The sequence below is a fragment of the Podospora pseudoanserina genome, chromosome 5 (assembly GCF_035222485.1).
Source record: "Podospora pseudoanserina strain CBS 124.78 chromosome 5, whole genome shotgun sequence".
Lineage (NCBI taxonomy): Eukaryota > Fungi > Ascomycota > Sordariomycetes > Sordariales > Podosporaceae > Podospora > Podospora pseudoanserina.
Window position 1 is genome coordinate 1,164,414 of NC_085924.1, and position 14,970 is coordinate 1,179,383.

At 53.0% G+C, this 14,970-nt stretch overlaps 6 protein-coding genes across 6 annotated transcripts; 3 read left to right on the forward strand and 3 right to left on the reverse strand.

The window, feature by feature from the left end:
- Nucleotides 1–10: 10 nt before the first annotated feature.
- Nucleotides 11–2,122, reverse strand: nop56 (Nucleolar protein 56). The gene is made up of 2 exons (XM_062948511.1): nt 1,765–2,122; nt 11–1,677 (listed from the first exon to the last, which is right to left on the reverse strand). Exons 1-2 carry the CDS (start codon nt 1,932–1,934, stop codon nt 300–302), a joined length of 1,548 nt encoding a protein of 515 aa, XP_062798741.1. The 5' UTR covers nt 1,935–2,122; the 3' UTR covers nt 11–299.
- An 84-nt stretch (nt 2,123–2,206) lies between these two features.
- Nucleotides 2,207–5,826, forward strand: QC764_512940 (uncharacterized protein; the record flags this gene model as incomplete). Its single annotated transcript, XM_062948510.1, has 3 exons — nt 2,207–2,758; nt 2,850–5,475; nt 5,529–5,826. The coding sequence occupies exons 2-3, from the start codon at nt 3,377–3,379 to the stop codon at nt 5,824–5,826; spliced, it is 2,397 nt and encodes a 798-aa protein (XP_062798742.1). The 5' UTR covers nt 2,207–2,758; nt 2,850–3,376.
- A 962-nt stretch (nt 5,827–6,788) lies between these two features.
- Nucleotides 6,789–8,783, forward strand: QC764_0076280 (uncharacterized protein; the record flags this gene model as incomplete). Its single annotated transcript, XM_062940715.1, has 2 exons — nt 6,789–6,862; nt 6,914–8,783. The coding sequence occupies 2 exons, from the start codon at nt 6,789–6,791 to the stop codon at nt 8,781–8,783; spliced, it is 1,944 nt and encodes a 647-aa protein (XP_062798743.1).
- A 325-nt stretch (nt 8,784–9,108) lies between these two features.
- Nucleotides 9,109–12,871, reverse strand: QC764_0076290 (uncharacterized protein). Its single transcript, XM_062940716.1, has 4 exons — nt 12,463–12,871; nt 9,871–12,267; nt 9,436–9,818; nt 9,109–9,370 (listed from the first exon to the last, which is right to left on the reverse strand). Exons 2-4 carry the CDS (start codon nt 10,542–10,544, stop codon nt 9,339–9,341), a joined length of 1,089 nt encoding a protein of 362 aa, XP_062798744.1. The 5' UTR covers nt 10,545–12,267; nt 12,463–12,871; the 3' UTR covers nt 9,109–9,338.
- Nucleotides 12,872–12,955: 84 nt separating this feature from the next.
- On the forward strand, nt 12,956–13,502 carry QC764_512915 (uncharacterized protein). Its single transcript, XM_062948509.1, has 3 exons — nt 12,956–13,126; nt 13,191–13,248; nt 13,307–13,502. Exons 1-3 carry the CDS (start codon nt 13,106–13,108, stop codon nt 13,456–13,458), a joined length of 231 nt encoding a protein of 76 aa, XP_062798745.1. The 5' UTR covers nt 12,956–13,105; the 3' UTR covers nt 13,459–13,502.
- Nucleotides 13,503–13,615: 113 nt separating this feature from the next.
- Nucleotides 13,616–13,957, reverse strand: QC764_0076310 (uncharacterized protein; the record flags this gene model as incomplete). Its single annotated transcript, XM_062940717.1, has 1 exon — nt 13,616–13,957. The coding sequence occupies one exon, from the start codon at nt 13,955–13,957 to the stop codon at nt 13,616–13,618; it is 342 nt and encodes a 113-aa protein (XP_062798746.1).
- Between the last annotated feature and the right edge of the window lie 1,013 nt (nt 13,958–14,970).

The following is a 14,970-nucleotide window of genomic DNA, read 5'->3' on the forward strand; positions in this document are numbered from 1 at the left end:
TGTGTCTGCGACGGGTATGTTACATCAGAAGGAACACAGGAAGAGAGCATGGCGTCTACAAAGAAAGCTTTACTACACACGAGAGTATCCCCGAAAACTCCAGTTGCCAAAGATTTTGCCCCAAGAAACCCATAGAACTCCAAGAAAATGAGAAAAGGAAAAAAGGACATGATCAAAAGACAGAAGATGACCAGCCAAACCAGACGAGAGGCTCGCGCTTTCAAGCAATGTTCAGAGCCCCCCGTTCTCAGCCAACCAGTCCAGCACAGCAATGCAAAGCAGAAAAAATGCACATTTTCTTACTCAGCAGCCACAGACTTTCTCTTCTTCTTCTTCTTGGAAGGCTCTTCCGCCGCGTCAACCATATCGACGTCCTCGGCACCGACGCTCTTCCTCTTCTTGTCCTTCTTCTCTTTCTTGTCTTTCTTCTCCTTCTTGTCCTTCTTGTCCTTCTTGTCCTTCTTATCCTCCTTGGGAGCCATGTGGTCAACCTGCTCAGAGTCGATGTCCATGCCTCCCTCATCGTCGTCCATAACGGCCTTGATGGCCTTGTCCATGGCATCAATGTTCTTCATTGGCTTCGTGCCTTTGGCGTACCACTCGAGGCGCTGCTCGATCTGGTCGCGCATCACCTCACCGAAACGGCGGGTTGGGTTCTCGCTGAAGTTATCGATACGGGAAGCGATTGAGCACTTGTTGGCAAGATAACGGGAGATGCGGCCCTTGACCTTGGGACCGGCCTTGCCAATGAAAGAACTTTGGTAAAGGAGACCGTACTTGGGAGTAGCGCCCTTGGTCTTGAGAGCGCGGAAAAGAGCCTTCTCGGCACCGAGAATCTGGAGGGTAGAGGCGGGGTACTTGGCGAGGTTGGTCAAGGAACCGGCGTGGGAGATAAGGCGGGCAGCAACGGGAGTACCGAGGATGACCTGCAGGTTAGGAGCAACATCGCCCATCTTCTTGTCGAGGGACTCGGCGAGGATGCGTCTGTAGTCGGCCATCTCGGCCACGTTGGAGGCGAGGTCCTTGATCATGGCAAGATCAGTCTCGCTGATGTCCTGACCCATGGAGACCTTGGCGGCCTGGATAACGGCCTCGGCCTTGTCCTGGTCCTGGTTGAGAACGTTGGCGATCTCGTCAACGCTCTCGTCAGTGAGAGTCTTCTTGTTGCCAACGGCGATGACCATCTTGGCGTAGGTGCCATTGTCAGAGACAATGCGGATAAGTTCGGGGAAATGCCAGCCATACCACTCCCTGACACGCATAGCGCCCTGGTTGATACCCTTGTCGAGCGCGTCGAGAGTCGCAATGCCCTGGATGATGTGGTTGTCGTTCTTGTGGACGCTGAACTTGACCTTGGCGCGGGAGTAGGCGTGGCCGAGACCGAGCTGGGCACGGTTGATATCGCCCTCCTGGAGGCCCTTGAGGAGTTTACCAGCGTGGACACGGATGCCACGGAGGAGAGCAGCGACGACCTCGGAGGTCTCGGCGGATTCGCACTGGACACCGGTGAAGACAGAGGTGATCTCGCCTGCTAACCTCTTGTCGACGACGCCCAAAACAATCTTGCTCTTCTTTCCGCTGGTCTGGGGGAGGTTGAGTTCGAGGGTGTTCTTGAGGTGGTCGGGCATGATGCCTTCGGAAACGAGGTTGATGGCCTCCAAACCGTGGGCGGCAGAGCTGTTGGACTTGGTGGTTAGTGGGGGGAGAAACTCTTGTTTTCGCAAGCGCGCGTCGCTCGGAGTGCTGGTAACTCGATAAACTCACGTCCATGGGTTGAAGCTGCGCAACTGGACCATCTTGCCAAACTTGTCGAGGCTGGTCATGGCCTCCTTCACCTCGGGGAGCTGCAGACCAACGCTGTCGGCCTGGTGCACGACCTCAAAGAGGGCAAAGCCGACGGCGCTCTCGAAGAGCAGATAATTGACGGCCACCATTGTGACTATTGATTTCTCTGAAACTGTGGGATGACGGGGGAAATGCGCTGGTGGCGGGAGTACCTTGCGCAATTGATCAATTCCACCAGTCCAAGTCGGCGTGTTGTCGATAGCGAGCTGGGATATTTTTTCTGAGCACTCTGAAGTTTTGAAATTTTTGCGGCAAGCTGTCGCGCACGAGCCATGCGGTGTGGGGTCGCGCCCGTCGCTGGTCTTGGCTTTTCAGCGCCTCTACTTTTATGGAAGCCTTGGAAGTTAGGCATTATTTTTTGGCCACTCTCCAAAACAACACTGCCAGCCGACAAAACAGCCACACAGCTGGACCCTCCTCGGCGCCAACTCCACAGGGCTCATCAGCCACCATCAACCAAGGAACCGTCGCATCCCATTACCTGTGCTACCCCAGATCGGATCCCCCGGACCGAAGTTGTCTCAGCCCTACGGCCTTGATTATCACCAGGAAGTCCATCATTGATCATTGGTCCTTTTGCCGATATCTCTTTCCGTTCTCAAAGGCCCAAATGCGAGCTGCGTCGAGCTATAGCTGTGTGCATGCCTCCAGCCAACATGGCCATGGATGGATGGATAAGCAAATATGCTGTGATATTCGTACCTACCGTATGATGCGAGGCGGGCTATCTGGTACACCGCATCCCGAGCTTTGGTGTTAATGTCCTTTTCGTCTTGGTCACGTTGGTCGTATGCACCTCGAGCTGACATTTCACATCTCGTCGCAACCTCACAAATCGACCATGCTTCATTCAGCACGGACAACGGGATGCGACACAGCATACGGATAGCAGAACTTCCAGATGCCACAGCAGGTATTATTTCCAGTATACCGTCGTGTATCATGCACTGGACATCGGGAGATTGGGGGCACCCAAGTAGAGCCTATGGCTGACTACTCATCAGCACAGTAATGAAGGCAGGTCGTCAAGAGGCAGCCTGCAGGCACGGCACCACCACCACCAGCAAGGGGGTCCTGTAATTGGGGTCGATCTTCACAACGGTGTCTTCAACCAATCAGCACGTCAGCCACGGCCTCTACAGCCCCCAACACGATCCAGTTGTTCGGCGTCATTGCACCCCCAAGCCCACTACGACGTGATAGGCAAGCGAGTCTGACCCCCAACAGTGTGCGCAGCTGCGACAAGCGGCCCTCTTCACCGACCCCCTTTTCAGCCCTGCGAGGACACACTGCCCTCCTTCATATAATGGATGCATACATCATGGTTGCCTTGCCCGGGCCTGTGTACCTGGCAGTTTGACGGTGCTCTTGTGTAAAGGTGTTGTCTTGCTCGGGGGCCAAGTGAAACCAGTCAACCAACTGGTCTTAAACCCCGGCAATTGAGAATCCCCGCCCTCGAGTCACACTCTCCGCGCTTTCGTTGTCAGCTCTCCGTGTTGAACTCAGCGCAGCACAGAACAAGGCAGACATCATGGACTCCAATGAAGCCAGCCGAGAGGCGCCTCAAGGACCAAGCACCGCTCTGGATGGAGTCTCTGGCATCGCCTTACCAAGACGAAGCGGCGCCATCAGACATGCCGCCGGTAGCCGGCCCATTCTTCCCACCTTGACACCTGGGGTGGGCAAAAACACCTTTGTGGCAACGCCCATTCAAGAAACGCCGGCCGATGACGACCCGAGCAGACACTCGTGGGTCTCGTTCGTTTCAGCCAGCACGGCCAGGTCCTCTGCAGTGCCAAGCATCTTTTCTCAAAGATTCTCGACCTTCTCGGCCTCTACTCGGCAGTCAATTCGTCAGTCCTTGATCGAGTCTCCCATCTCAGCCATCAGCCCTTCGTACAAGAGGCAGGACAGCATCAAGGAAGAAAACCCCTACTTCTGCACCTTCTGCAGTGATTCCTTTGCAACAAAGGAGGAGTGGAGGCTGCACGAAAATGACTACCATGACAAGCGTGAGGTGTACGCCTGCAGCACCTGTTCTGCAGTGTTTCGACGGGCCGCTTCGCTCTGGGACCACGAGAGTGACGTGCATGGAATTAAGCCCACAGATGAGCTTCCCCAGCCAGCACGTTACTCTCCCTTACGAGCTGCCTGGGGTTGCGGCTTCTGCGCTGCCCTCTTCAGATCCCGTACGGACTACCTTGACCACGTTGGGAATCATTACGACGAAGGCTCAGAGCGGGTGCAATGGCAGCACTCCCTTGTCATCAAGGCTTTGCTTCAGCAACCAAAGGTAGAGGAAGCATGGGTTGCCTTGGTGGCAGAGGAGGAGACAGCACAAGGAGCAAAACTGCGCTTCATGTGGGACGAGGGCAACAGCGGCCGACTTCTCGATGCCGAAGAAGCTTCCACATTACAAGATGTCCTTGAGTTTTTTGGAAACAGTGCAGTGATGGAAGCGGAGGAAGTTGCCCTCATGGCGTATGACCTTGCCCAAAAGCGGGTGGAAAGAGATGTGAGCAGGGATGTGAGCAGCGTGCTGCCGCAGCGTTATGCTCGACAGGACCCAGATGAGATTACAGAGGTCGATTCTATCTCACAACCTGAATCGCCATCCGCTAGTCACCGAGAATTACCACGCTCGGTAGACGACATGTCTCTGGCCATGTCATCCAACCTTGACATCCCCTTTTCTTCAAATCTGGCCAAATCAAGCTTCTCATCACTGATTGCGGACAAGATTGCTCGAGAGTCTTCGGCACCAATGCCATCAGCAACCGTTGGAGACAGCATTGCGAGACCCTCCTCAGTACCAGCTGTTCTTTCTAAAGCCCGCCCTGCTCCTAGCATCGCTCTTCGAAACGCAACAGCACGAGGAAATCTTCGTCGCATTGATAGCGGCCTTCCAAGGGCACCTACGCCTCAGCCTGACCAGCGCCGAGGCAACACCCCGCCACGCCCGAACCTGATTGCCAACAGAAATGGCATAACAGTAATGAGCCCAACTCAAGATCCATCTACGACTAGTCACCTTCCCGCACATGTACTTGTTGCTCGAGCGAGCCCGCTATCCTCGATCCGCCCACACACAAGCTCCAGTACACTCTCAAGCCACGCAAAGGACAACGCCAAGTGGCTAGATGACAGCACGAGTGAGACAGTGTCGGAAGACAGCGTGTCGGACACTGACTCTTGGTTGGAACATGACGGTTTGTCTGCAGCAGCAAAGACATGGAAGTCGACCTTCAACCAAACAGTAGAGCTTGGCATGGGAGCACTTTGGACGCGCTATAATCATGACTGGAATGCTCTTATTGTGCAGTGTGTGGGCGAGGCAGGAAGAAGTAGCAGCTCCCCGCACTACCGCGACACGACGGGGAGGGTTCGAAAGGGGACCTCTTCCAGGCAAAACAAGAACCTGCGGCCTGGCGGGCGCTATCCAATCGATGATGAGGACGAGGACGATGACGACGGTGAGGGGCAGCGGCCTGGTTCATCGCTGTCTAAGCGAAGTTCTTTATCCACAAAAAGATTTGCATGCCCCTTCCGTAAGCATGATCCACACAAGTACAGCCTTCAGGAACATGAAGTCTGCGCCGTCAGATCATGGGGAACCATCTCCAGACTCAAGTAGGTGGCTCTGGTCTCGAGACGGTGAGCAAAGGCTAACAAACCCTATCCAGAGAGCATCTTTATCGCCGTCACTACAAGATCCACTGCCAACGATGCAAGCAAATGTTTGGGGATTTCAAAGAATTGCAGGGCCATGAGATGTCACCACAGGGGTGTGAGCTCGTTCCCGGTCCGCCGCCTTGCGATATTTCAACCCTCCAAGAAAAGCAACTGAAATCACGAAAACACAATGCCCGGCGAAAGACAGACGAGGAGAAGTGGGTAGAGATATACCAGCTTCTATTCCCTAACGAGGAAATACCATCGTCGCCATGTGAGTGCATCCATCAGGATCCAACACTCGCCTAAAGGGAGGTTAGATCGCTGATTTTGATGCCAGATCCCGAAGTCGCCGAAGATATGGGCCCAATATCATCCGAGGCCCAATCCAGCATGCACTTTCAGCACTTTCTTCTCCGCACCTTGCCGAGCCTTTTTACGCAGACCGCGGAGGCGCAGTTTCAGCGACCGATTGCGCCGCACGAAGCACTGAGGATGGACAGTATACCGAAAATCATTGAAGGGGCGCTTCAGAAGGCTTTCCTGGAATGGGAAGCCAGGGGCAATAATATTGTCTCTGCGGACCGTTCAGCTGTTTCAATGAGCTTTATACCCGAGATCGTACCTGAGATGGTACCTCTGAATATTCCATACAGCTATGCGCCCGCGTCAACCTACCAGACACCCCCAATGTCAGCCGCTCCCAGCGCCGACCATAGCTTCCTCTCTGGGAACCTCGGGGGCATGGGTGGATTCACGCCAGACACAAACGATGACGACTCTGGGTTCGTGGACAATAGTTTCCAGTTCCAGCCAGGGCCACCAGCCACCTATGCTGGGTTTGTGCCTCAGTATGATACTAGTAGCGACTGGCAGACAGGCCTTGGGCTGATGAACGTCGGTGATACTGACATGGGGTTTGGGAATAATATGAACGTGGGCGGTCACTATCCTGGGTTTTCACAGGGTTAAGTCTTGGACGGGTCGACTTATGTTACTGCCGTTGTAGAGAATCTAGCGCAAGCATTCTTTTACCCACCTCCCTACCTACCTCAAGAATGATTTTACACCAGTTGACCAATCGAATCGCACTGATAAGCATCGCATTTGCTATACCCCTAACCCTCTTTTGGAACGAAACACCTGGCAGCAATCGACTCGGCCACCAATACACGGACTGACCTGACCATTCAAGCAAAAACGCCACATCACAACGACGATTAAATGAAGCACATCTTCTCTTCAACACCATCAAAACCTTCTCAGCAACCATGTCTCGCAAGCTCAAGCCGAGTCTTTCCGTGGCAGTCAAAGGCTGGTCAGTGGAAAGATACCAGATCTGCGGGTAAGAAACCCGCACAGTCGCAAGAATCACGCCACTAATTCAATCAAACAGTGATCAACAACACAGTCTCAGCCGAGGTCGCCACGGTGTGCTTCGTGTACAAGACAAGCCGAGCAATGATTTCCGTATCTACCGACCAACAACGACTACGGGGCTGCAAATCAAGTGTCGAGCGATATCACCGGGATTCCTTAACGCGATCATTTACTCCAAGGATGCGAGAGAACCGGGCAGCAGCAAGAGACCTTTTACCACCAATGCCAAGAGAGCGCACCAACTAGATGGGGAGCTAGACGAGCAAGCTGGCCCGACTCTCTTGCCCGAGCAACAAGATGTCGTCGACCATGCAGTTGCTGGTCACAACATCTTCTTCACGGGGTCTGCAGGATGCGGGAAATCAACCGTTCTCCACGAAGTGCGCAGGCGTCTCGAAGCCTTGGGCAAGAGGGTTCATGTCGTGGCACCGACAGGGATCGTGGCTTTAGCCATCGGTGGTTCTACGACCTGGTCTTTTGCTGGCTGGACACCAAATTCTAGCAGGAGATCCCTGAGGGAGCTCCGCAAGACAGCCAAACAGCATGCAATTACCAGGAAATGTTTGCTGACCGCAGATACCCTCATAATAGATGAGATTAGCATGATCGAGAACAACTTCTTTGAAAGATTCGACTTCCTGTTGAGGAACGTACGGAGTAGTCGCAAGCGACCAGCCCAGCCATTTGGTGGGATTCAGATCATCGTCACCGGAGACTTCTGCCAACTCCCGCCCGTAAAGCCCTTTGAACACTGCTTCAGTTGTGGAAGAGAAACGCAGACACTGAAAGAGGGTATCGAGGAGCAGCCACTCACCGCCAAGTTTTGCGCCTCTTGCGGATTTATCTTCAGAGAGGAGAACAAATTCGCCTTCAGCAGCACCGCCTGGCACCACTGCAAATTTAAAAACATCCATCTGAATACCATCCACCGCCAAAGAGATCCGACTTTCATCTCCATCCTCCAGAAATGCCGGCTTGGAATTCCATTTTCTACAGACGACGTCGCGGCGCTCACTTGTCTCAAACCGGGCGTTTCCCCTGACAATGCCGTCAAGCTTTTCCCTCTCCGTGCCGACGTCAGGCAGGCCAACGAGAAGGCTTTCCAGGAACTCCAAACACCACCTATCACCTTTACATGCGAGGATTATTTTGGGCGTAGCGAGGATTATTTTGGGCGTAGCGAGGATTATTTTGGGCGTAGCGAGGATTATTCTGGGCGTAGCAAGGAAGACTCCCTCAAATACGGCAAGCGGCTTTCCGACGGAACGCTCAAGTGTCTCGACGACCACCGCTTCGAGAGAAAGCTCAGCTTGAAAAAAGGCATGCGTGTGCTCCTGCTCAGCAACTTGGATGTGGAAGCCGGTCTTTACAACGGCAGCCAAGGGAAGGTTGTAGGCTTCGAATCCTTAACTTTCCCAACCTACCTCGGCCAAGTCAGGGGAGAGTACGCCACACTCAGAAAGAAACTGATCAGCGATTTCGCCTCGGCACACGCGGAAGAAATGAGACGGTACGGCCTAGGCTGGCCCATTGTTGAGTTTGATAATGGAAACACGGAGACTATCTATGCTGAGTGCAATGTGCATGCGGTTGGGTATGAGCCTCCTTACTGGCTGGCGTGCCGGACGCAGATACCACTCACGGCGGGGTATGCGTTGACCATTCACAAGGCGCAGGGGATGACGTTGGAGAAGGTTATTGTGGACCTGTCGAAGGTGTTTGAGGAGAGGCAGATTTATGTGGCGCTTTCGAGGGTCAAGACGCTGGAGGGGTTGCAGGTGGTGGGGTTGACGATGGAGAGGGGAGGATGGGGTGATGTTGAGGGGGCTGAGAAGGTGAGGAGGTTTTTGAGAGAGACGTTTGGGGATGAGGCGGTGACATACTGACTGGACAGTTGGTGTAAATGTGGTGGAGTTTGAGCAGGTACCGAGCAATGTACCTGAAGTGTCGAGTACATGTCGGTTTAGATGTTGTGGAAATTCGACAAGATATCACAGTATCTATGAAAGTGTGGTCTGAGTGGGATAGCTCCGACAGTGTCAGGTGTCAAGATTATAAAGTGTCTCTTTATTTACAAGAAGATACAGATTGCAGTGAACTCCAATGGACGTAATGTTCGAGAATCTGCGATGAAAAGAAATGACATAACCTGGGTACCTATAACAGAGTATATCTAGACTGGACTCCATCAACCGGTCATCAAATACTCATCAATACTCTTCGTCATCACAGGCAAGCAAGCTTTCAGTGTTATTCTAACAATGGTATGATTCAAGGCCGAGAAATATGATGCAACAAATAAGCTAGGCGCAACTCGAGGATATTGGCAAGAAAGATTAAGCTGCGCATTCTTATGCACCTAAACGAAAGCGAGCGACAAAAGCCCATTTTCTTTCCCTCTTTTCTTCTTGGCAGCCTCAACAAAGAAGACAGTCAGCCACTCAGGCACCAACACCAGGGAGAGCGGGAAGCCCTATTGTCACTCCAGTCAGCACACATTCACACTTCAACATCATCGTCAACCAGGGTCAAACTCACAGCTGTCATAATCCTCCTTCGCGTTCGGCTTGACGGCGCACCGTCTAGCGTTGTCCAAGCTCTGCGTCCTCAAGTTGGCGCAACTGGCGCCGAAGCAGCCAGAGGTGTCCATCGCCCTCTGCAAGCTGTCGTCCTTCCAGCCAAAGACGTAATCGGCGTGCTGGCCGAGACCGGTAGGGTCGCCGGTGGAGAGGACGAAGGGCTGGGAGCCGTCGGCGGGCCAGTCGGCGCGGTTGGCGAACTTGGAGGTGTCCCAGAAGACCTCGTACATGAGCTGGGGGATGCGGACGGGGTGGGAGGCGGGGCAGTTGCCGCCGAGGGAGAGGAAGTCGGCTGGGCCGGAGGTGGGGTAGGCTACGTGGTCTTGGTGGTTGGGGGTGTCACTGAGGAGATGTTAGATGCGTTCAATATGGTTGTGAAGACAAAGGGACATACAGGTTCTTGCCATCCCAGCAGGTGGGGAAGTGGATGTTGGAGCGGATGCCACCAGGGCAGGGCTTGGTGGGGAAGGCCTCGGTGTCATAGTTGTTGTCCATGCAAGGAGCACCAACATCACCCTGGTGGTTGGGGCCGGAGTAGCATCTGAAGCAGTTTTGACGACGGAGCTTCTGGTCGGGGCGGGAGCGGACGTTGGGATCACCGACGAGCATGCGGAAGCCGGGCTTGAAGGCCGTGATGCGGCCGGGCTGGGCCGAAACATAGTAGATCAAAATACCGCCGTTGATCTGGGTTGAGAACCTGTCGTTGAACTGCAATGGGGCAGAGAACTGGGGGACCCGCTTGTAGGACCCGTTGCGGGCCTTGAAGTAGAGGTTGGCGGTCCAGTAGTTGGAGAAATCGTCCGCGAAGGAGCACGTTGTGCAGGTGGAGTGCTGGGCGATATCGTCGGTAGGCATAGTGGCGTTGAAGGCGTTACCACCAATAATTTGGTGGATGTGAGGCGAGGGGATCTGGCCGGGGTTGACAAGGGGGTCGATGCGGTCGATGACGAGTTGGGTGCAGCCGAATCGAAGCATGGTCAGACCGCCAGGGCCACCAAACTGGGGGTTGGGGCTGGCCTTGGGGGCCGCCTCGGCCAGAGCCGCAAGGAAGAGCGACGTCCAAAGCATCTTTGCTTTTCTCCTTGGTCTTGATCTGTGTCTGACAACAGCAGCCTTCGCTGGGAACGATGGGAAAGAGGTGGTGACTGTGGAACAGTTGCTGAACCGGAACTTCAACCAGGGCGATGATGATGGTCGTTCGGGGGATCACATTTATATCTCTTTTCTTGGGTTTTCTTTGGAGCCGCCAAAACGTGGTATTCTCCATTTCTTCCAAGATTGTTCCATTCGGAAGCAACTGCCGTCGTACCAGACGGACTGTGTGAAATGCCGAGCACATGGCAGCCATCTGGCCGCCAGTACGGGGTCGATATTGAAGGCGACAATATCCAAATAGATTTGGCGGGTGATAGAAACCTTTTCGGCGGCAATCCTCCCTTGATCGCGTTGCGTGTGGGGTCAATAAACAAGGTACCCCTTTTAGTGGTGGTTTTGGCATCTGACCAATTGGAGGGTGCGGAACCGACGTCATCCAGGGTGGTCTCCCCTGATCAGGCTGAGTATGCGGCAGATTTGTGATAGGACAGCCAGTTCATATACAAGGAGCGTCTATACAATGACTGGGCAGGCAAGTTCTAGGAGTTGCCACATTGGGCAAAGAGAGACAGGTCTCGATGCAAAAGAGTGGGAAGGCCAAGAGGCCGAAACATGACAGGAGCTGGGGTAAATAGATGAAAGCCATGTGGTATGCCACACACAGACCTTGACTTCGGCGGCTGTGATGCCCACGTTGCCACTGCGGCAACGGGCACACATGAGTAGCGAGGACTACAGAGGTTTGTGGTTGGAAGGATAAATTCTACCGTCCAGCGAAACGCTACAGCAAAACGTGGCATCCCATCGGGCGGCCCGAAAAGAAGAGGAGGGATCAACCTGGGTAGATGGGAAGGTGAAAAAGGTGGGAAGCATTGGTGTGATGTGATGCTATGCTGGATGTGGGATACCGGGTCCAGTGAGTTGGGCGGTTGAATGGGTCCCGGTGGCTTTTTCTGTTGTCCGTTTATTGTGTAGCACACACACATTTGTCTAGTGTAAACTGAACCAAATGATCTCCAGACTGTGATCTTGATCGTAAGAGGGATGCCGAGATCGCTATGGTTAGTGTACGGTCAACAATCTCTGCCAGCCTGGTTTCAGCCCGCTCATGTTAATGTTGGGCCGCTGTCTGCCAAGTGTTTCGCTTTCTGACATGCCAGCGGCAGTCGTGAGTAGCAGGCACCACGAAATCTAGAATCTTCGTCTCGGCCCAACATTGCTCAAATATATTGCCGTCGAGACCTTCACGTGAACTCAGAAGGCGTTGATCCAGTCGATTTGTCAGGAGACGCCAACTCTGGTGGTCTTTAGCGTGGTGTTGACATCATCCGTGCTCTTTAGATTGAACACCTGAGAGGTGTTAGAGAGACTGATGTTGACTCTGGAGTCTTCCAAGACGGCCTGACTGCCACCCGAGCATGAGCACGAGAGCGCGCAGATGTTCTCGCAATGTATTTTCGGCTGTCTTTTCCGAGTGTTCTCCTTCGTGACCTCGCTTCAAAAGAAACCGAACCTTTCCCTGCAGAGCAAAGCAGCTGGTCGCTCAACCTGGTCACCATTTCGCGCTTGCTTGCATCGCTAGCCGTTGACGAGGCCCTTGGTGTTTTGTACCTCTTGCCGAACTCCGGTTTCGAGGCTGCCATCCTTTCACCTGTCTCCCAGTCTTTGGTCCTGTGAATATTCGCGCCCTCGATCTCTATGACTCTGTTAGTCCAAGGCCAAAACTGCGAGACTACCAACGGACAAAGCTCAAGGTAAGGTTGGGCAGCCCCTTCGCCTAATGGGTTTCACCATTCCTGCCATGAAAATTTGATACCCATAAAGACTTTGTCACTGATCTAAAATCCCAACATCAGCCTTCACCTCTCCGTCAAAAAACCAGTTAACTCACATACCAAACACTCCACGTGTTCACGCCCTTTCCCTTCCATTCGTACCCCAGGTCGTAAAAACCGTTGTGTAAGTCACATTTGGGTTATTGATGTGCGGAACCCCAGAAGACATATTGCTTAATATGTTCAAGTCGTAATGCCAAACCGGGACAAGTGGTCCAGTGCAACCCCTCACCTCACCCTCGGAAGAAGACCACTCGTGATCATCAAACGTGGTAACCGTTGTCTTGGCGACAACCCTAACCCTTCTCCTGGCTCGCCCCTTTTCACCCCCTGAGTGCCCAGGCCTCGGACTTGAACTCGGAGGCGCTGTTGCAAATTAGGAAAGCATGTAGTCTTGCTGGTTGAGTTTGAGCCTTAACAATTGCCTTACCGTCAGCCTCTCTGCAGTCGTGATACAAGCCACATTCATGGCTGCATTCAGCAAGGCTGCGCCGCAATGAGATGTGATGAGGGGGAGAGGCCGCCGGGGTTGGACCGGATAAATGCACGGGTTATTCCGCGCCATTCGAGATCAACATCTATGCCAGGATTGAGTTGGGCGCATGATCCGTGATATTATTCACGATTTGTGAGACATAATTCTGGAAGTTGTCGAGTCTCTGCGTCAGAGAGGGCAATAACAAGCTGCTGGTTATCATCATGGGGCATCTTTCCACCATTGTATGCTCAGTTTCCGCTCACTGACCTATCTTAGTGACTTCTGATCATGCTTACATTCCCACAGGGGCAGACCATCAAAGATGTCACAGGCAAATTTATGATGTTGATCGTGGGTGCAACCGGTAGGGCTTTACTCAGTGAAATCAATCTCTCAACCCCTTTACTAAGACTACCGCAAAGCGGCAAGCCGAGCCTCTCACGCCGACGGTGTTGACTGCGTACCGTACGACCCCAATGGTCCACCACCAAAGAAGGGGGCCGTGAAAGATGTTCAAGTTGCGGAGGAACATATCGGATCAAATGGCAAGGCTAAAGTCAAATGGTACGAGTAATAGTAGATCTTAATTCCAGCTAACAATGATATTAACATGAAGCTTCATGAAAAGAGTGTCTGAAATAGTTGGCAAAAGAAGAAAGTTTTCATCATCCTCCTCCACCCACCTCAGCCATTCCAAAATCCAATACCTTCCCGCCACTCATGATCCCAATCTAGCACCGCACCTGCGTAACAAAAGCCCCATTGTAATTCACCTGCCTGTTGGGAACAATAGCAGCGCCCACGGCAGTATTCCCGTTGAAAGCCTGGCAACGGGCGTTACTCGGTCCGCTGACGATAAGGGCCGAGAAGAGGGGGCCATTGCGGTTGAAGACGCCGCCTCCGGCGCGGATTTCGCGCTGGATGAAGGTGGTTTGGCGCTCGATCTCGAACTGGACCCGGACGACGGATTGGCGGGCCTCGAGGGCGGGCTCAACCTCGGCCGCTGGGGCAGGAGCGGGAGCCGCGGTGGCGAGGGTGATGAGGAGGGTGGTGAGGAGGTTTTTGAGCTGCATTTTGATAGTTGGAGGTGGTAGTTTGGTTGGCTGGGTTACGGAAGTTGGAAGAGGATGTTGACAGGAATAGTGATGGTGGTGAGGATGGAGGGAGGGTTGAGTACAAGTCAATGGTGAGTTATATACTTGCCATCCAGCTTGTGCTCGGCAAGACATTTTTAGGATGCTATACGAGTCATACCAAGAGACTGTTGACACATGTAGACATCGCCTCATCACCGGAAGAGGAAGGACCCGAGCTTGTGTCATTGTCGTTGGCTCTCGTTGAGTAACCGGTTCGACATGAATAGCATCAAGACCTTACGCGTCGTCGGAGTAGACACTAGCAAAAAATGATGCCAAGCATCCTTTTGGCAGTGTCCATAAGGTAGGTGATCTCGATCATGATTCGCCAGTGACCATTATTCGCAAGAGGACACAAGAGAGCATGTTTATCTGAGGTCAGACCAACAGTCATGGTGTTGGTGCTGGTCGTCGTCAAAACTATTGCAATAGGCTTACCGTGTTATATTGGACCCAGAGTTTAGTTCCTGACAAACAGTCCCTGATTTTCGCTGCGCTTCCGGACAACCTATAAGCAGATGACGCCACCTAAAATCGACCTGTAATATTCCCGTTTTCCATTTATGGTGGGTATTTTAGTTGGTATAAGATGGAGCCTTGCATCTCTTCGGTCAACCTTCGGAGAGAAAGTGGCTCGTTGTCAGACAACATGTCAGCTCCACTCTAAACTTGGCATCATTGCATTCCCTTGGGACCTCGGATGGTAAGCACTCCGCATTCCGTCATCCTTCTTGTGACACAGTGCCAGACAGGTCATAATGGGGGCCAGAGGCAAAATAAATAAGGCATCCACCCATGGCACCTACTGGTAGTGAAACAACCGAAACTGGCAGTAAGGAACGGCTTGACTGGATGAAGCAATCGCAGAGAATATCAGGCTTCTCAACCAAATATCTGAACATGTAATCTAGAGCATAGATACTTGGGCTTTTGCTAAGACTATTCTCACC